The following is a 20,918-nucleotide window of genomic DNA, read 5'->3' on the forward strand; positions in this document are numbered from 1 at the left end:
ATTAAAAATAATCTAACATGCGGTGACACAGAAAACCCACTGGTATGTATCGCCAACAACTTTTGCCACTGTTTGAGATACAAATCAGAGAGCACTCTGCCTGGGAGAATAAGGTTTTTTCCCAAACAAGTCATTGTCGAAACAGTTCTACTTTTTCAACTCTGTTCTGTGTTTCAAGGTCATAAGAAATCTCACTAACTGAAATAGTATACATAATCAATCAGACTCTACAGATGAATGGGTCAAAGGCACATGAAGGTTCAAGGGCACTATGCTCTTTAGGAAAGAAGACTTTTATCAATACTCCAGAACAGGAATGGCCAAAACTAAGCCTTCAAAGTATTATTATTATTATTATTATTATTATTATTATTATTATTATTATTATTATTATTATTATTACATCTTGCCAGTGCTGCCACCATCTCCCTGGAGGGATTCAGGGCAGCTTACATGCAAGACCAAGCCCAAAGAAAACATGACTCTACCATGGGGTTTTCTTGGCTATATTTGTTCCATTGCCTTTGTGTTAATGTTAAAGGAGTGTGGTCTGCTCAAGGTGAACCACTGAGTTACCATGGACATGGGGAATTTTAACTCTGGTCTCCCAGATTCCTAGTCTACGACTTAACCTACTACATCTCATTGGTGTGGTCAACTGACACGAGCTGAAATAAAAATATTAAATGTGACTTTGTGTTTGGACACGTCCATAATGAAGTCAGCACAGAAAATGGTGGAAAGGACTATACACAGGACTGTTTCTTTATCGCAAGATAAAAATGTTGATGGAGATGCAGTCCACACCCACATTTCAAGGGTAAAATTATGGAGTACATCATGAGAGGAAGCTATATATCTATTCTCAGAATGACCTAATTACATCAATGCTGGGCAGCAGCAACAACCCATGCTGATATGTGGGGGATGCTTCATCCCATCATTACAACAAATATATCATTTGGTCACTTGGACAATGGCACATTGATAGTCCACAGTCATGGCACTTGAGTCCAGCTACGTCATAGCAGGGCTATGGTAAGAGCAGTGACTGTGTTAAAAAACAACAATGCAAGGGTTGGAACATATGCATGGGTTAATCCATACATTGCTCCTTCAGAGTATTCAGGGTCTTGTATGCATCAAGCAGGACTTTGAGCTTGCCTCCTCTCTGCAGTAGTGGAGAAGGATTTGTAAGAAGCTTGATTCTTTGCTACCCAAAATCCCTTTTGAAATAATACAGGCATGAGAACTGTCTAGTGCTTATTATACAGAATTGGGATTAGCATTAAAATACAGCACTTGAAGCATTAGTGTCTGTCTTTTCTATGTATTATTTTTCTTACAACATTGGTGGCAGAGATTTGGCAGTGCAAAAGCTACTCATTGTGGGTTTTCAGCAGAGAAATGAGTTGTGACCACTGCAAGTCCAAAGACACAATATTCTGTAAGAGATGAAACAAATTCCACAGGCTCTTCTGCATGCAAGAATCATGTAGATTTGCTAGTTTTTCTCACCAGACCACCAATTTAACACACTGCCAACTGTCCAATTACTCCTATTCATGTTGAGCTAAATAGTTTTCTCTCCAGTCACACACACTTTCTTTTTAATATAGTAATTAATGAAGCTCATCGAAGTCTGGAAAACAGATCAGCTACTCACTGACACATGAATAACATGAAATACTGTGTGCCATTGATCCCACTGTAGGGATGTTCACGTAGCCAACATGGTACACACAATGTTGCAAGTCTCTCATGTTTTAAAAGGGGTGCACATTTAGACAGTCTGATCAGACCTAATAAGGGAAGCTCTAAACATAAATGGATCAGGAACTCTCCTCTGTTACTAAGATAACCACACAAACATGGTCTTTACTGTCACATTTTTTTCTGTGTTTTACATTATTCGCTTTGCAAATCATGCCTCTTAAAATCAATAGCTTGGAAAAGTTACTTTTGGCAACTGCAGTGTAAAATGGACTTTTTTTTTTCTCAAGCGCTAAAAAACCCAAAGACTTTGTCAATAATGTATCCCTTCACATATGTAGGCATGGGGTTGTTTTTCCACTCCATGCTCCCACTTAATAGTCTTATAGAGCAAAACCAGGTAAGTAACAAAAGAAACTAGCAGTAATTGTGTTCTATGAAGTTTTGAACCTTTCTTATCTTTGTAGACAGTATAAGACACCTTATGTCTCCCAATGCACCTTATGGAGTACCAGAGGATCAGCATATGCTGTGTTCTTTCTGGGAATAACAAATGCAACTTGGAGTCAGCTACACAGAGTACAGCAAGCATTCCCCACAAAGCAGTAAGATTCCTTCACCTTACTCCAGCTCAGTATAGCTCTCAAACAACTGACACTAGATCAGGGCGAGTGCTAAGAGGGAATTCTGCTGCATTGCATTATACAGGAATAATAGTCTCAATGCAGCCTTTCATCTGGCAGCTCCTAACAAACCCAGCAACAAGTTTATTGTAGGTGTACAGGTTAGAAAGACATTCAGTAAAACACATAATAGAGATATTAACCATGCAGTGATATGCCCCCATTTTGGAGAAGGTTTCAAAAAAGAAGAAAAGTTTTCTCTCCCTTCGTTGCTTCTATAAAGGACAGAATAAAGGTAAGGTAAAAGTCTCCGGCCTTCCTTGATTCTCTTTGTTTCCTGAGGCCGAGAGAAGAAGACAGAAAGGGAGGGGCACCATCTTTGTGATTCTGGCTCTATGTTATCAAGCAATCTTTTCCCATCATTGTGAGAAACAATTATTCTTGACTGCATAGGGAGGTCAATCAACAAACATTTTTCAGGAAAGCAACAAGAAAAAGAAAGGGGAAATACATTCCAGATGGAAGGCTACTGTGTTACCTTTCCCACCTAAGTCAATCTTTTCTCTGTATGCCTGTAAATTGGCCCACTGGGACCTGAAATACTTTTCTATATGGAAGCGTGAAGATTTCTTTTTCTGTTCAGGTCATTTGGAGGTGAAGTAAAAGAGATGTAGTGGTACTGGGATGGGGTCCTCCTGGAGTTGTTTTTTAAAAAACTGTATCTTAAAATCAAGGGTGATTTGGGGTTGGGGTTTTATGTACAACATCCACCAGTATAGACAGAGTTGCAGAATGGTATGTTCCATTGCAATGTTTTTGAGAGGAAATTGAGTAGTCTGCGGGCTAAGCAGAGAAAAAAAAATGACAGTTGGGAAATCAGTTGGAAACTGGAGCTGATATAATTATATAGTTGTGTTCCCTCTGTATTAAACTTAAAAGAAACACCTTTAAAGAAGTGCTAGATAGCATTATATTTATGTTACAAATATGTTGTAATCATCCTGTTTTATGATATACATGCTGTTTTTTTAATCGTGTTTGGCTTAACAGAAGCGAACAAGAAACAAAAATATTGTACTTTGGGAATACAGAATTATGTACTCAACACAATCCCCAGTGGTGCAGTGGGTTAACTGCTGAGCTGCTGAACTTGTTGACTAAAAGGTTGTCGGTTTGAATCTGGGGAGCGGGCTGAGCTCCCACTGTTAGCCCTAGCTTCTGCCAACCTAGCAGTTCGAAAGCATGCAAATATGAGTAGACCAATAGGTACCATTCTGGCAGGACTGTAACGGCGCTCCATGCAGTCATGCCGACCACATGACCTTGGAGGCGTCTACGGACAACACCAGCTCTTTGGCTTAGAAATGGAGATGAGCACCAACCCCCAGAGCGGATATGACTAGACTGAATGTCAGGGAAAAACCTTTACCTTTACCTACTCAACATCTCAAATGCAACACAAAGGGCTGAATGTGTGCTGTGTGTTTGTACATATTCATGGTGATGGGATGGACCACACTGTATTGATAAAAAGAAGCCAATGTGGCTAATATCAAGTCCACAAACTTCCCTTCCTCTCAGAACATATTCTTCAGCAACTACAGGATAATAATCCATCTTGTAAAGCAAGGCTGGGGCACTTTGTGTCCTTTCACAATTGGAAGTCCTACTGTGGCTCACAATAGTGCTGAATAGTTGTAGAGCAGATACATACATTCGCCGTTTCTTAACAAATCAGCAACTAAGCCTCACCCTTAAATCTGCCATGAACAAATAACTGTTCCACCTTGATGACAGTGCGATTACAAGCACTACACTGTTGTAGCACTTTGGAAATGAACCTTTTTGCCACAATCATATCAACATTAGCCATGACAAGTCTCAAATATATACAACACCATTATACAGAAGAATTCATTATAGCTTTGGAAACTTCTGATTTAAGCAAAGTTGTCTATTTTCCAAATATCAACAGGCCTTTCCTATTAATAGCAAATCTATAGTAGCTTCCTATTGCCAAGAGAGCCTTCATAAGATCAGCAGTCCAGCTTCACTCACAAGGAAAAACACAAAAGTCCACCATGGCTCACTTGCACAATGGGTTCACTGACAGGCTGAAGAAAAACTATAGGTCAGGGGTTCTCAAACTGTGCTCCATGGAGCCTTTGGGGCTTCATGGTTGAAAATGAAGGACCCCGCAGCCCCATGCTGCTTCCCGCCACCTCTTCTTTCATCCTCCTGTGAAATTAAATTTTTGAGCTGCTGGAAACAACAGCAGCAGCAGGGTTCTCCTGGGGCACAGACCCTTTCCCCCAGCTCCCTCACTGCCCAGACTCTTCCTTGCCACCCAGATCCACCCTGCATGGCGGGGGAAGGGGTCTTTACCCCCCCCCCTTTTTTTTGCAATTTGTGAATTAGTCTACACAAACACTCTCCATCCATCTGCCACTGGCCCCGCCCATGCCTAATGTATATACATTATATATAATGTAATATATAAACATTTCTTGGGGTTTCACAAAAAACCTTTTGCTTCAAAAAGGGCTCCACAGCTAAAAAAGTTTGAGAACCCCTGCTATAGGCAATTCATTTTCTAGTTCCGTCTGGTCCTTCTTGAAAAGACAAAACAACCTGTGTCTCCACAGTTAAAGAAATGAGAAGATTCAAAGCACACAAGTGGCCTAGTCAGTCTCTAAATAGCAAAGATAAAACTTAAAAACCCATATAAACAAACACATAATATAAATTATTAGAAAAGCATTCTTTCAAGTGAAAAAATATGTTTTTTTAAAAAAATTCAGTTTTTCTACTTTTGCAAGAGTCTGTGCCTCTTAAGTCCAGAGAAAGCAAAGCTGGACTATACACACATATATTCCAATATTCAATTTGCTATACTTTTGTGGTAAAATTCATCAATGTTTGCTTGCCAATGTTATCACTGCAATTTTTTCATGCAATACTAACCATCACAGGACCACGTCAAATCTGCCTGCCTCTCTCTCAATTAAGGATCTCTGAGGCAATAGAACTGTTTCACAGAAGTATTTGTTTAAATACATTGATGTTAGTTAACAAGGCATTGATAATCTGAGATTTTCCCGAAAGTGTAGCAAACTACACTCAGAGATCAATATGCAAACAACACTAATAAGAAGAGATTAAGACTCATAAAAATTCCTCTATAGTATTGTTATGTCAGAAATGATTTAATTTATAACACTGATTTGCATCTGTCAATTGGAAATAAAGAATTCCATCACTATAAATAACATACTCAGGAAATTAATACATTTAACACTCTCAACCTCTTAGCTACTTTTCACTTATGGCTGGCTAGTCAGCCTCGTTTCTTATGTGTATTCCATCTCCTATTAATTAATACCTTGGTTGACTTTGCCACATTAGAGAAAGGAAAATATTTATGCTATTTGTATGCAGGTTGTCAATCGTTTTATTTTCAATCAATCAAATTAAAAATCAATAGGGTACACATAATGAATGAAGCATTTTTGTGGAGGATGATCTAAAACACATGGAGAAGAAAATTCAAAGTGATCACCATGTAGAGTAGTTACACTAACAAGTAAGAACACAGCTCTTATTTGGGCAGAGTTGCTTGCTGTTACTCTGAAAACAGCATGGTTAGCTGTGAGGGTATGAGGAGGATGCTAGTCTGCTGGGTAATTTGGGAGCAAACAAAAGACAGTCAGGGCATTCAAAGACATTCTCTGTTCCCACTTACCTGGCCAAGGGAGGGAAGTGTGCCATAAGCCATTGGCTGATTCATCATTCCTTTCTGTTTCATAATCAGCATGCGTTTCTGCTCCTCAGTCAAGTGTGTCATTTGAGCCTGTATCTGCGACTGTTGGGGTTGCTGTTGCTGCATGTATGGCATCATGGGATTTTTGCTGGGATTGGCCATTGGTGGGGTCATTCTTTGACTCAAGTCAGCATTGTAATGAGTCAGAGGTTTAGTGTTTCCATAAGAAAGCATATTGGTCTGTTTGCTTAAAGAGTTTGAACCCAAGTTATTTGGCTGCTGGCTGATCATATTCATGTGGTTTTGAGGGAGGTAGTTATTCATTGTAGTCTTTTGTGGGTTGCTTGCTGTTGGAGGCACTACAGGATTTTGGTTGTTAAAGGCTTGGGCATACATCATTGGGCTATTTGGTTTTTCTGTACTGAAGGGCCCTCCATAAGGACTAGTTGGAGGCCCAACTGGAGACCAACTCGATGGTTGATTTGGATGCTGCTGCTGTTTCTGCTGCATGAGTTTAGCTCGCTGTTGCTGCTGTGCTGCCATCTGCTTAAGCTGTTCAGCTGGAGACAAATCAGAATTGGACACAGCCACTTGGCCAGGCCCAGAGCCAGTCGTTGTCACTGTTGTTGGATTCATGAGATAACCGTTTCCCGGTCGTGATGGAGTTTGGTTTGGGGTATGGGCTTGGTTGGGAGTCTGAGGTGACTGAACCACACAGTTTGCTGGTGAGTTGTCAGGAACTGGAGCAGGGGGTGCACTCGACACAGTTGGTAAACTAGAAGCTGTAGGGACATTTGAAAATGGAGGACCTGAAGAGGAAGGCCTTACCTGTGGAGACCCCAGGGGTACATGGGCAAATGGAGAGTGAGATGGGTCACTTTTAACACTTGCACTCTCCTGAATCTCAATGGCCGGCCGGGTAAATTCAGGTTCCTTTCTGTCTTCAAAGTCTTCATTGAACAAATCTTGTATATCATCCTCTGGAACAGTGTTTGCCAGCTCATCTATCAATTCCTGCCATTCTTGGTCATTCAGATTAATGTCTGAAAACAGTTTATTCTGATTTGAAAGTGATGTGTCAGAATTGTCAATGCAGCTAGGGTCATCCAAGGGCTCTTGCTTTAACTCCTTGCTGTTGCTGTTGTGTAAGATGTTAAAACTGTCCTCTAGGTCAGCACAGCCATTGATTGGGAGTTTAATCTCTGGAAGTCCGCCATTTTTATTCATGTCATCTAGGCCACCAGCATGAGTTCCACTGTTCTGCAAGGGTAACGATGGCTTTATGTCAAGCTGGTGAAGAGGAGAAAGAGACGGCAAAGGCAAATTGTTGGTCAAGTTGTTGACTCTCTCGATGCTAGGTGCCTCTTTCCGTATCCTCTTGCTCATGGGGGAGAAGCTATTGTCACAGACGCCATTCTGCTGTTCACCATTAAGAGGTGAGCGTGCTCCTTCCAACTTCCTCTTCACTGTCTCCTGAAGCTGGAAGAAACAGAACAAATCCATGCATTAGACTCTTGCAAACTTCTTGTTTCTTTCATAAAGATGCAAGCACATACAACTGTTTAACTTTGCTAATAGTAGATTAACTGTGATACTAAAGCTATTAACTGTGATACTGAAGTTGTACATTCTGTTTCAAAATGTTCTCTGTCACATTCAGACTGTCTTCCCCACAAACAAAAGGGCTCCTTGTTCATGGAGGCAACACAAACTCCCACTGGAAGAGATTTTGACAAATTCATCTTCCTCCTTACTGGGAACACTTTTCTCATTATATTGTATGTTTATGAATACTGTTTTTAAAAATACATACACCCTACCATTTATTATGAGGTCACTGGGCAAGCACACAAATGGGCAGAACTATTTTTTCCAGCAGCTCCTCTAACCTCCTAGCTTTTGGAAAATCATAGAGGATTGTTGCTTTACATTGTCCATACTTCATAAGATTCTTCTGGCCACAAGCCTAGAATCAACCTGATAGCTCATTATGCTGGCCCAACCCATTTCCAACTTTGAAAGTGGAATGATAGAGTCATTTTTCATTGTTGTATGTAAGATGCATTCTCCAGTTATCTTATCCCACTATTGTTTCTGGCCAAGCAGTCTTGACAGCTTTCAAGAGAAGCAGATACTTAGATCACTGGAGAAGTTGGTGGGGAGAAATAAATGAAGTGTCCACCCTACTATGTAAAGGGATCTTGTAGCACTTTTGAGACTCACTAAGAAAAGAAGTTAATAGCACAGAGTATGCTGCCAACTTCTTTTTCCCAGTTTGTCTTAAAGGTACTGCAAGACACCCTTAAATACTGATATTCCAGACTAATATGGCTGTCTTTGAATTCTGTCCACCATAGGTAATGCTTTCATAATGGATCCTATTTCAATGGTTACTGTTTCATTTTACTTCAGCTCTCTAAAGAACTATTATTTATTTTCCAGCCTTCGTCTGCTGTTCTAGATATATACATTTCCACAGAATACTATTCTGTAATGCTAAAATCCTTAAACTAGGGATAGAGTCTATAAAGTGCAACAATTATGGGGTGCCTTGTATTTGAAGAAATAACAACTGCAACAAATAAAACAGCCAGATTCTGATAATAGAATATCAGATTACATAGAAAGCTTCCATTTGGACTTGAAAATATGTTGAATTTCACATACAGCCATGTCAATACATGGAGACCATTCCGCATCCATGATGCCCTAACTGAAGACATTCCCTTTTCAGTCACAACACCCCATTTTTAGTTCACTAGTTGTTTTGAATTAAGGTTTTACATTTCCCCTTCCTTTCCTGGGAAGGATAAGAAAGTTGACTGATGCTGTTGCTTTAATTGTAAGATACCACTAGTTCAGCTGATTGGTCTTTCCACTCTTTAGTGTTGTTCTGCTTAGTATTACATTCATGAGACAAGACAAGATTTAGGCACCACTTCAATCCCACTTAAGCCTTCTAATAACTACTACTACTAAAGTGACAGTTGTAGGAAGAAAACCACTCTTCTAATGCAAAAGGGGGGAGGTGCTGTAACAACCTCTCTCTTCAAGTTTATTGTCTCAACACTTAAAAGACATTGAAGGACCTTTAAACCTGTTTAGACAAACTGGGGATATGACTTGCAAAAGAGGAAACCTGCTATCTCTGCCCAAAAGGTTCCTTGTTACCAGCCATGTTCCAGATAGCGGCTGCTAGTATATTTTTTTAAAAAATGTACAATTGTGGTTTTGCAGCTGCATGTCGGTGATTGTAACTCTGAGTTATTTATGTTACTGAACTTACTATTTTGTTTTTATTCGCTATGTTGCCAGGCCACAGAAGGCAACATTCGTAGTTTAAACAACAGCAAGAGGAGTGTGTTTCAATACATTTCTTCTGAATTTGGGTTTAAGATCTATTTACTCTTTTGATTTGCTCTTAGACTTTCTTTACTCTTTTTGTGCCTATTGTGCATATTGTGCATTATAAGCAAAAGAGGTAGCAAGCTGGCATGGAAGATTTATAAAATTACTATTCAGAAATCAGGTCACTTTCATATTTTATTATGCTTTTAATGTTTAAAAAATAAACTTTTCAGTGTAATAGACCCAGTATAGTGTAGTGGTTTGAACGTTGGACTATGACACTGGAAGCCAGAGTTGGAATCCCCACTCAGCCATAAAAACCCACTGGTGATCTTGGACAAGCCACAGTCTCTCAGCCTCAGAGGGAAGGCAAAGGTGGGCTCTCTCTGAACGTATCTTGCCACCACAAGTCAGAAACAACTTTAAGGCACACAATACAATCCAGTTTATGATGGAGAAATTATGGTTTAGCTATCTCCTATAACTAATTTAGTAGATTTGTTATTGTGTGTCTTCCTGTAAGATTTGTTTAGGTGGGGTGGGGGTTTACCATTGTCTTCCTCTAAGTTCAGAGAATGTTACTTGCCCATGGTCTCAATTTTGTAGATATAAAGAACCTCTTTGCTTAGTTTTCTCTATACCTCACAACCTCTGAGGATGCCTGCCATTGATGTGGGTGAAACATCAGGAAATAATACTTCTGGAACATGGCCATACAGCCCGAAAAACATACAACAACCCTGATATAAAGAACATTTTCCATGGGAGAACATTAAAGAAGTATGCAGTATCTGAAGTGATATTGTCCAGAATTCTGTTCATCACCAGAAACTACTTTTATGTCTGGCAAATTCTAATTTCCTTTTCATATGTTTACGTTCAAATTTTGTGCAATAGGTTGCTATGTAAAATCAATTAACCTTTATCTGCTTTAAGTTTTTCATAGTGGTCATCTATCCCTTCCTAATCACATAGACAGCCATGATTCCTTTTGTGGGTTTTCCTCCATATCAGAACTTTTCTTATAGGCAGAATGAGCTTGAAGCAGGAAAAATTGTGTGTTCCTGCTGCCAGCCTGCCTTTTTATTACACTCATATTTTGCACCTATTAGCATTTGCAGAAAACAGTAGGACATTTTTGAAGATTTTTCCAATGGAAACTGTGACTGTATGTACTGCAGAAGCTGAACAATGTGGCTAGTCATCCTATGAGTGCAGAGGTTTAGACAATCCCAGCACAAAGCAATCTGGCCAGTTCGGTACCATTGAAATTCAGGAGAGTTATGGAAGTCATTACATGGTTTCCACTCCCAATGCCATCATCTCCGCAAGGCTTATGTGTATTGGATTCACCCCTGTCAAAACTAAGGTACATAATAAGATCTAATGCTCTTACTTTCTCTTTCCTTCTAGGAACTTCAGTTCAATACTGTCTGCCTTACAGATTATGTACTGCTTAAACTATACTATCGCACCAGCTTTTGAACAATTAAAACAGATTTTTTATTAAAAAAAACTCAGAAACCAAAAGGCGTGGATGAACATTTGTGAATCCTGATTATTTTTGTGTCAGGAGCGACTTGAGAAACTACAAGTCGCTTCTAGTGTGAGAGAATTGGCCATCTGCAAGGATGTTGTCCAAGGGATGCCTGGATGTTTTACCATCCTGTGAGAAGGCTTCTCTCATGTCCCTGTATGAGAAGAAGGAGCTGACAGGTGGGAGCTCACCCCACTCCCCGGATTCAAACAGCAGTCCTGCCAGCACAAGGGTTTAACTCATTACGCCACTGGGGGGCTCTAGTTCTGATTATTTACATGCTTTAGAAACTTTGTTCTGGAACTGAAGGGAGGTCAACTTCATGGAACTATTTATGAAGAGCCTAAACAGAGAATTTGTACATGTTCTTTTTGCTGCCACTCTCACCAAAAGAACTAACACAACTTGAAATTTTCAGCAGGACTGCAACAGGCACACCACCGAGTATCCACTACATAAACAAGGGAGCACTTATGGCTGTCGACAGAGCTTTCATCTACTGCAAAAAGCTGCTCCACTTCATCCTGCGAACAGCAAGTCATTTTTCAGAAGAAATTAGACCAAGGTGCTGTTGTTATAGCAACAGTCAGAGCCACTTATACAGCCTCCCCCCCTTCTGACTTCAGTGGGCAGCTATTTCAATTATGTATAGGGAGTGACCAGGCCTGCTGCTGCTGTTTAGAGCTTTTATTGCTTCTTCAAAAACAAGCTCTGAGCCTGAATTCTCCTTTGGCTTTTTGTCTCTGACCATAAAAGTCAGACCGGCCTCACACCGTTTTGGGTCATTCCGCCCCAGCTCTCTCTCCAAACCAGCTCAATGGTCAGTATAATCCTAAAGCAAGGAGGCTCTGGTGGTCATCACAGCTGTTTTAACCCATGAGGCATATAATGAGACTGTTTCCACTGAGTTTGCTTTACTGAAACCAAGGGTGCATCTACACGATTGCCCATGCCTGATCTACACTGTAGAATGAACTGCCATGGTTCAATTCTATGAAATTATGGGAGTTTAGCTTTAATTTTAGCCTTCTCTGCCAGGTAATGCTGGTACCTCACCAAACAGTTCTCCATAGCATTGAGGAGTTTCAGCAGGTGTCAAACTGCATCAATTCCACTGTGTAGATGTACCCAAAGTCAGGTTCTCTCTTGGGCTATTGTTGCCATGTGCCTCAAGTTAATGCTGACCCATAAGAAAATCCTTTAATAGAGGGGTTTTTTTTTAGCATGAGAGAGCGTGGCTTATATATAGTGACCCAGGCTGATCGGTGAGTTTCTGTGGCCAAGTTGGTCTTCAAACCCTCATCTCCCAAAGTCCCATTCCAACATACAAACTACTACATTACTGTCTCTCTTTACTAGAATTGACTGGAGACCAGTGGCACAAGACAAACAGTCAAATGTTCTCCTAGGAAATATCCAAGATATCTTTTACATTAGAATAAATTTAGATTATGTGTGTGTAGGGCAGCTGAGCAAGAGCAGGAATAACTGAAGAGGAAGGCGGAAAACACAGAGGATTGATCTTTGCCATGTGTGTGTGTGTTTTCTGCACACAGGGGATGTTAATAAACAAATCAATAAATGCTTCCATGGCAGCACAGGTTTAAAAAGAAAGAACAAAAGAGCGATACTTCCTTCATCATCCCTGTGATTCAAATCTCTATTAAAATTGATGCGTCTTATTCTGTATGTCATTTCGGATGAGCTGCGCTGTCATTTGTGCTCAAAAGAACTTACATTCCTGCAGCGATGATTGAATATTAGGATCACAGAAGTGTGAGGCTGGAATGCGTATTGAGGTCAAATATTTCAACCTTCGAAAAGAGGAAAGATCCTCCATCTAACACACTCCTAAAGAGATAAGAAGACACCATCCAGATCACAGCACTGCTTCACAGTCCCAAGTGAGGGGCAGAGAGGGTGTTTGCCTAGATTTCAGATTGTTTTAAAGAAGTTCATGATTTAGGTGGCCAATGAAAACACCCCTTCTGTTTAACAGAGCAAGAAAAATGATTACTGTCAGATTATGGGGCAAAATTTGACTTATTATTTATGTATTTACTGTATTTATACCCCACTCTTCTCACCCCGAAGGGGACTCAGAACGACTTACAAGTAGGCAACAATTCAATGCCGCGTAAACAAACATAAAAATAAAATAATCATATACATGTGATGACTCATGGGCCTTGTAGTCCTGTTCCTAGTACTATTGTGGCAGACGAAGAGGAAAACATGGGATTTCCGCCGTTTCAGCCAGAATCGGATCCTCTCCACCTGGAGGATGTTTGTCCTCAAGAATGTAGCCAAACAGGCCTTGGGCAGAATTCCCCCCCGTTTTCCCGGAGGGACAATTATAATAGAGATAGAGGAGCCAGAGAGGCTAATCGCCGGAGCCTGAGAATCGCTGCCAAACAACTAGCTGATTAGGTCTGCTTCCCTTGGGAAATTCTAAGGAGTCATGCATCTGGACTGAGTTGGGTTTCGCTTCTCGTTCTCTAGGGAAAGTGTTCTGTTGGCGGGAAAACGAGACCCAATATAGGTGCTGGTCGCAAGGGGAACTTTGCGGAGTCAATTGTTCAGCTTGAGGAGAGAGATCGTGTGTGGACTTCGTAACCCCAGTTCCTTGTTTCCCGGATCAAGTTTCCAGCCTTGCCTTGTTTCACGGACTTCCTTGGACTCTGTTCATGTTTCATGTTTGCCTCGTTTCAAGTCTTTGATCTAGCCAAGAATCAAGTTTATTTTCCAGCCTTGTTGTCAAGCTACTTTGGACCTTAAAGACTCTGTCATTCCCCACACTATTGCTTGGCAAAGTGTGTGTTTCGGTCAAGTGGATTATAACTCTGGACTCTAATATCTTATATTGGACAATACATTTCTGGACTATATTTGACCTCATCTGACAGGTCTGCTTCTGAACTATATTCTTCACTTGTTTTTATTGATTTTATATATTTCTATAATAAAGATATTAGATAGATTCTGGCCTCTGTGTAAGGTTATTGGTGCTCTGCAGCCTGGGTCCTGACAATACATTAGAAACCATAAAGTTAAAAATATCTAAACATTGAAACCAATTTTTAAAACCACACAATCCAAAATCATAACCCAGGAGCCATTCCAGTCATAATTGCACTTATTCTGTATCATTTATTGCACTGAATTTACTGTCTGAAGGCTTTGTCCCACAGCCATGCTTTTAGTTTCTTTGTAAAAGTCAGGAGGGAGGGGGCTGATCTGATTTCAATGGGGAGTGAGTTCTATAGTCAAGGGGCAACCGCTGAGAAGGCCCTGCCTCTTGTCCCCACCAGTCGCACCTGCAAAGGAGGTGGGACCGAGAGCAGGGCCTCCCCAGAAGATCTTAACCTCCAAGATGTTTCATGTTTCATACATTCAGACAGGTAAGCTGGGCCAGAACCGTTTAGGGCTTTAAAGGCTAAAGCCAGCACTTTGAATTGTGCTTGGTAACAGACTGGCAGCCAGTGGAGCTGACGTAACAGGGGTTGTGTGTTCCCTGTACTCTGCTCCGGAGAGGAATCTGGCTGCCGCCCATTGGACCACTTGAAGCTTCCAAAAAGTCTTCAAAGGCAATCCTATGTAGAGTGTGTTGCAGTAGTCTATTCTGGATATAACAAGAGAGTGGACCACTGTGGCCAAGTCTGTCTTCTCAAGGTACAGGTGCAGCTGGTGCCCAAGTTTTAATGGTGCAGAAACTCACTTGGCCACCGCTAAGACCTGGGGTTCCTGGGATTATGACTTCTTTCAGTCACAATCACATGAATGTGTGACAGAAGGGGATGAAATAGCTAACTCATATGTTAAATGTTTCTGGTATCATATTCTTTAGATCAAAAATGGCTTGCATAAGCCTCGGGCTGTGGCACAGGCTGGAGAGCAGCTGCAATGAATCACTCTGACCAGGAGGTCATGAGTTCGAGGCCCGCACGGAGTCTATGTTTGTCTTGTCTTTGTTCTATGTTAAAAGGCATTGAATATTTGCCTATATGTGTAATGTGATCCGCCCTGAGTCCCCTTCGGGGTGAGAAGGGCGGAATAGAAATGCTATAAATAAATAAATAAATAAATAAATACCTTTTACAAATTAAAATAGTCCTTTTGTTCACCTTCCACACCTACAACTACAGTAGAGTCTCGCTTATCCAACCTTCACTTATCCAATGTTCTGTATTATCCAACGCAGTTTGCCATTTAGTAGTCAATGTTTTTGTAGTCAGATTTTCAATACATTGCGAACTTTTGGTGTTAAATTCGTAAATACAGTTAATTATTACATAACGTTATCATGTATTGAACTGCTTTTTCTGTTGTAAAACATGATATTTTGGTGCTTAATTTGTAAAATCATAATGTAATGTGACGTTTAATAGGCTTTTCCTTAATCCCTCCTTATTATCCAACATTTTCGCTTATCCAACATTCTGCCGGTCCATTTATGTTGGATAAGTGAGAGTCTACTGTACCATCAAAATACAATGACAAATAGTACATTGGCCATATCTCATATTTTAAGACAAAGCCTTCATGAGATGATTTGAAATGTAATACATCACAGAGCATAAAAACATATAAAACAGTCAGAGAAGGCATCATGAAATAAACATTTTCAATATTTGTCTGAAGAAGGTGTGATGTGTGGTGAAAAAAAGTATTCTACAAAGATATGAAGGAATCATTGAAAAGGCTCTGTTAATTTTATCCACAGTCAGCTGAAGAGCAGGGTCTTTGCAGACAAGTGCAAGAACTGGGTTGGTTCATGTGAGCAAAACAGACTTTCAGTTCAAAGCTTCAAACATCAAAATCACTACAGAACTGAGCCTAAAAACAAATTCCAGCAGTCTCAATTTACTGGCATCCATGGGGATTGGTAGATGCCAGACAAATGTAGTTTCTGGTTGCTTGGGAATTACTATTAAAACAGGCCTAACTAATACTATGGAAATACTAAGGAAACACTCCTTGAAACAGGAGGAACTTGAATCTCAGGACTCAATTCACGCTTAAAATATCTGTGAAGATTGTGAATCCTATTCCCTCCCCGCCCCATTTGTTTTGAGACTGAGATTAAGCAAGAAGAAAAAGAAAGCATGATAAGAAAAAGAAAACTACTGTGGGCTGGCTATACTATAAATGAGATTTTTTGCAACTTCTGGGGTTTTTTTTATATTTAAGGGAAACATTTTCATTTCTTTGCTTTCAGTCTACTTAACATGCATAAAAGCAAGTATTAATGTAGACATGCAAAATAACAAGTTGTGAGATAGGAAACCAATAATATCAGATCCCTTGGCAATGTACACAGGAATTAATTTTCTCAGTTCTGACTGTTCTATAAGCTCAAATGGACCTCGGCATAATGATTAGGTCACAGATGTAATGCTGTTACCAACCTCAAGTAGATTTGTTAATTTCTGTCTCTTTATTTACATTCAATGTAATCCATTGCCATGTCACTTTTGGTCATAAGGGTCCTTACATTCAACATTAAAAATGCATTTCATATAATTCAAATGGATTTTGATGGATGCTAAAATTTTCAATCTTGGGGAAAGGGGGGGCTATATATAAAGATAACAGCAGCAACTCTTTCCGATCTTCTAAAAATAGGAATCAATGAGAATGAGCGCAAAGGGATGAGGCTATATGACCATGAGTAAACATGCACAATTATGAATAGGTGTCTGTCACTCAACCTGACCTCCTCTCCCATCCCAACCTGTGGCTTCCCCAGATGTTTTGGCCTTCAACTCCCAGAAATCCTAACAGCTTGTAAACTGGCTGGGATTTCTGGGAGTTGTAGGCCAAAACGCTTGGGGACCCACAGGTTTAGAACCACTGCCATAGTATGTTAAATAAACCAATAAAGAATGGGGTGTCCCTGCTTTCCTGAATTCTTAATCTCAGAAATTTCAAACAGAGACTAGATTTGGTTCTGGTAACTCTGGAACAGTTGTTCCCAACCTTGTTTTTTTTTGTTTTTTTTACCAGGGACCACTTTGACGAGGAAGAGAAGCAGCAGTCAAGAAGCTTGTTGTCGTGCCTTTCGTGGGTAGTCAGCCTCTCTCCTCAGCACTATAAGAGGTTTCATGAGACCAGTTGTTCTCGTTGCAACGGTGTTGTAATGTTGAGGCCGCAGACCGTATCTTAGTTCTTGGGGACCACTGGTGGTCCACAAACCACAGGTTAGGGACCACTACTCTGGAAGCACCAACACTGCTTCCAAACAATATGGAAGTCAGCTGTATATTACCTCATATACTAGTTGATCAAGAGGTCTTGGAGTAGGATTCTGCCATTTGATGATGTTAACAGAGGTGGAAAGAGTGTTTTCTTCTATTAGATTCTCAATGCACAGACAGGATTGAAGTCAAAGTCACTGTGAAAGCTTTGTAGTTCTTTGGTAAAAGCACAGAGCATAATGATGTTTCGTTTGTTGTTTTGAAGTGTGTTGTAGAAATGTACTACAGTGTATTCACAAAGTGAGCTTCAGTTGGTCTTATTCTTTTCATTAACAGGCTTTTGTTTGATTGTTTAATCCTGCATTGGTATAATAATACTAAAATGATACAGACTGGCCTTTACAGCTTTACTATCCAGACCAAAAATCACTTGGGATTAGATTTATATTTGCAATTAGGTTTCCCCTCACTGAAAATCCCTTGCCTATCTATTGTTGCATTTTACAGCTACCTTACATTGCTTTTCCTGTTGTGTGTTTGCCCCTTTCAGGATTAGTCCCAAGGTTTCAAAACCCATCAAAACACATGACTAAAACTTATACCTACTTTCTGAAAAACTCTCAGTGTTCCCAAGCCAGTGGTTTATATGTTGATACACATATTCCAGAAGCACATATTGAACAGATGTGCCATTGCATCTGTTTTGGAACAGATTGAAGACAATCTGAAAATACATATTTTCAGAACATGGAAAACTAGGGGATTCTAGACCAAGCCAGTAACATTTCCAAGTTCTGCACACTTTTGTAGATTTGATAAAAAAGATCACATTGGTTATCCACTTGTAAAATTATCCTCCTTCCTTTTCATCTTTGGAGATGGGGAATGTCAGATGTTCAACAAGACAAATAGAAATGATCTTTGTCCACTGCAGTAAGGAACAGTGATTATTATAGGATCAGCCTGTGCAGACTAGCAAGGCACATGTACTTATCAAGAGTTTTCTTTCCTGCAGGTCTGAAGCTGGTCAATCATGTGGAGACAATTTGTGAGATTTCTCGTTTCCCCCCAGGGCCAGTGCCATGGATTTAAGAGCTGTTTTCCATGAGTGGTCTTAGGATCATGGCTTTATTGATGCTTTGTCTGAATAACTGTACAAAGGAGCTGCCTTGTGTGGTGCCTAAGGAAGCTTTAGTCTGCAATTATGATGGCTAAATACACCTTTCTGAAAATCACTCCTTTTACGTTATGTTATGTTATTTATTTATTGGCATGGTTAAACAAAAAAGTAATCTTCAGTTCATTATGAAGATTGTGGGTCTTTTCTAGGCATTTAAGCTTTGTGACATAAAAGGGAATCCACTGAAGTTTTAAAATGACTGCTACAAATAAAACATGGAGAAATCTACAGAAATAAATGGAACCCGTTGGCACGGAGGGTTAAACTGCTGAGTTGCTGAACTTGCTGATCAAAAGGTTGGAAGTTTGAATCTGGGGAGCAGAGTGAGCTCCTACTGTTAGTCCCAGCTTCTGCCAACCCAGCAGTTCGAAAACATGCAAATATGAGTAGATCAATAAGTAATGCTCTGATGGGAAGGTAACAGTGCTCCATGTAGTCATGTTGGCCACATATCCTTGGAGGTGTCTATGGATAACAACAGCTCTTTGGCTTAGAAATGGAGATGAGCACCAACCCCTAGAGTTGGACATGACTAGACTTAATGTCAAGGGAAAACCTTTACCTTTACCTAAATGGAAATACACATAGATCTATATCTCTAACAGTTTTTCAAATGACTGAACATTTCTCCTTGTGTTGTCAGTAATGTGGAGGTCTCCCAAATGGAAGGAACAGGAACTCACAAGCTCAGATTAGTTGCCACTATCTAGATCAGTGGTTCTCAACCTGGGTCCCCAGATGGTTTTGGTCTACAACTCCCAGAAATCCCAGCCAGTTTGCCAGCTGTTAGGATTTCTGGAAGTTGAAGGCCAAAAACATCTGGGGACCCCATGTTAAGAACCACTTACTTAGATTGACTCTACAGAAATGTAGACAGAAGTCATTTCCGGCACTTTCTGGAAATGCCACAGATTTGAGTTTTTCAAGTTAAGCATGTGCTCTGATACAGAGCTGTGTCCTCATTTCTTTTTCAGGGAATGCTTCTTTGACCCTCCTTATGTTAGCCTCAAATGCAATTATTTCTCCCCAACCCTTTCCCTCTGAAACCGAAAGCCATACCACAGCCATACCACCCTTTCCCCCAGTGTCTCCCTCTTCCTTGTTTCTCATACTTGCTACTTGCTACATTTAAAAAAATCTGTTCTTTTCCCCATTGGCTTCCTGGCACACTGGAAGGTCACACTGCTTTGACAGAAAAGTTCTACTTTAGACAAGCTTTTGTCAGCAGACAGTAGTTTGCTCTGGAGCAAAATAAATCTTGCTTCAGCATTGGAAACAGTCCAGTAATCCACACATTTGAGTCAAATTGTTCTGATCAAATGGATTCTAGAGTGCTTATTCCCTAAACACGATAAGCATATTGTTTAGATTGATTCTATTCTCCAGGCTAAACATACTCAGCTTTCCAAGCCATGACTTCAAGGTCTTTGACTACTTTTAACCACCTTTGGATAGATCCCTGCCTGTTAACATGTTTTTCCAAATTATGGTGCCCAGAACTGGCACAGTTTGAGATGTGAAATCTGGTAGAAGCACTATTACGTGCCTTGATCTACACCAGTGGTTCTCAACCTGTGGGTCCACAGGTGCTTTGGTCCACAACTCCCAAAAATCCCAGCCAGTTTAACAGCTGTTAGGATTTCTGGAAGCTGAAAACCAAAACATTTCAGGACCCACAGGCTGAGAACCACTGATCTACACCATCTGGGGTCCCCAGATGTTTGTGGCCTTCAACTCCTAGAAATCCTAACAGCTGGTAAACTGGCTGGGATTTTTGGGAGCTGAATTCCAAAACAATTGGAGAACCACAGTTTGAGAAACAGTGCTCTGGTGTATTCACTATGTCTCCTAATTTTGTGTCATCTACAAATTTAAGAAGCATGCTCTCTCGCCCAAAATAGAATACATGAGTCAGGTTAGGGTTGGTATGTGCCATAAGAAATGTATTTTCCAATAGTTTATCAAGATCATTCATTTCCAGTTGATTTCTAGGTCTATTCACTTCAAAGTTTTAAACTAACTGCCTGGAGGCAAACTATTTTCCTGCCACGTGGTCCTTGCCCAGTCAGATTGCCTTGGAAGACCCTGCTCAGAGCATTTCATCAGGTAGAGATATCATCAATGGTCATAACAGAGGCGGCCTTCACAGGAGTGTCAGCTAGGCTAACAAGGCAAGTTCCCCATCTCTTTAATCGCTGTGATTTAGGCTGCATATTTTATAAAGCTTTTGAGGCATAAGGAAAACATTGCTCTCTGTGACCTTATAATTTTTAATATTTTGGCATGGTCCTCTTATTATTATGTCCTGTTGTTCACATCTTAAATTATTTTGTTTTTATTTGATGTAAGCCACCTTATACATTATTCTGCTGGAACGATAGCACAGATATATTTTAGATAAGTAAATAAAGATTTAAACCTTTACACTCTATTAGAGTCCTGAGACTTAATCCGATGCTTTTACAGTGTTTCACACACATGATACCTCTGGTGGCTGCTTGAAAACCACTCCAATGTGCTAATTTATTTTCACAGTATGTAGCATTCATGGAAAGGGAAT

The 20,918-nt window shown here is 40.2% G+C and overlaps 1 protein-coding gene across 2 annotated transcripts in view; it reads right to left on the minus strand.

Moving 5' to 3' along the window:
• Nucleotides 1–20,918, minus strand: part of maml3 (mastermind like transcriptional coactivator 3) — a 327,808-nt gene that overhangs the window by 124,536 nt on the left and 182,354 nt on the right. For both annotated transcript variants that reach the window (XM_008111876.3, XM_062980889.1), the window contains exon 2: nt 6,079–7,575. In XM_008111876.3, coding sequence (XP_008110083.2) covers nt 6,079–7,575 — 1,497 coding nt within the window. The remainder of the gene's footprint in view (nt 1–6,078; nt 7,576–20,918) is intronic.

This window comes from Anolis carolinensis, chromosome 5 (assembly GCF_035594765.1).
Source record: "Anolis carolinensis isolate JA03-04 chromosome 5, rAnoCar3.1.pri, whole genome shotgun sequence".
In the NCBI taxonomy this organism is placed as follows: Eukaryota; Metazoa; Chordata; class Lepidosauria; order Squamata; family Dactyloidae; genus Anolis; species Anolis carolinensis.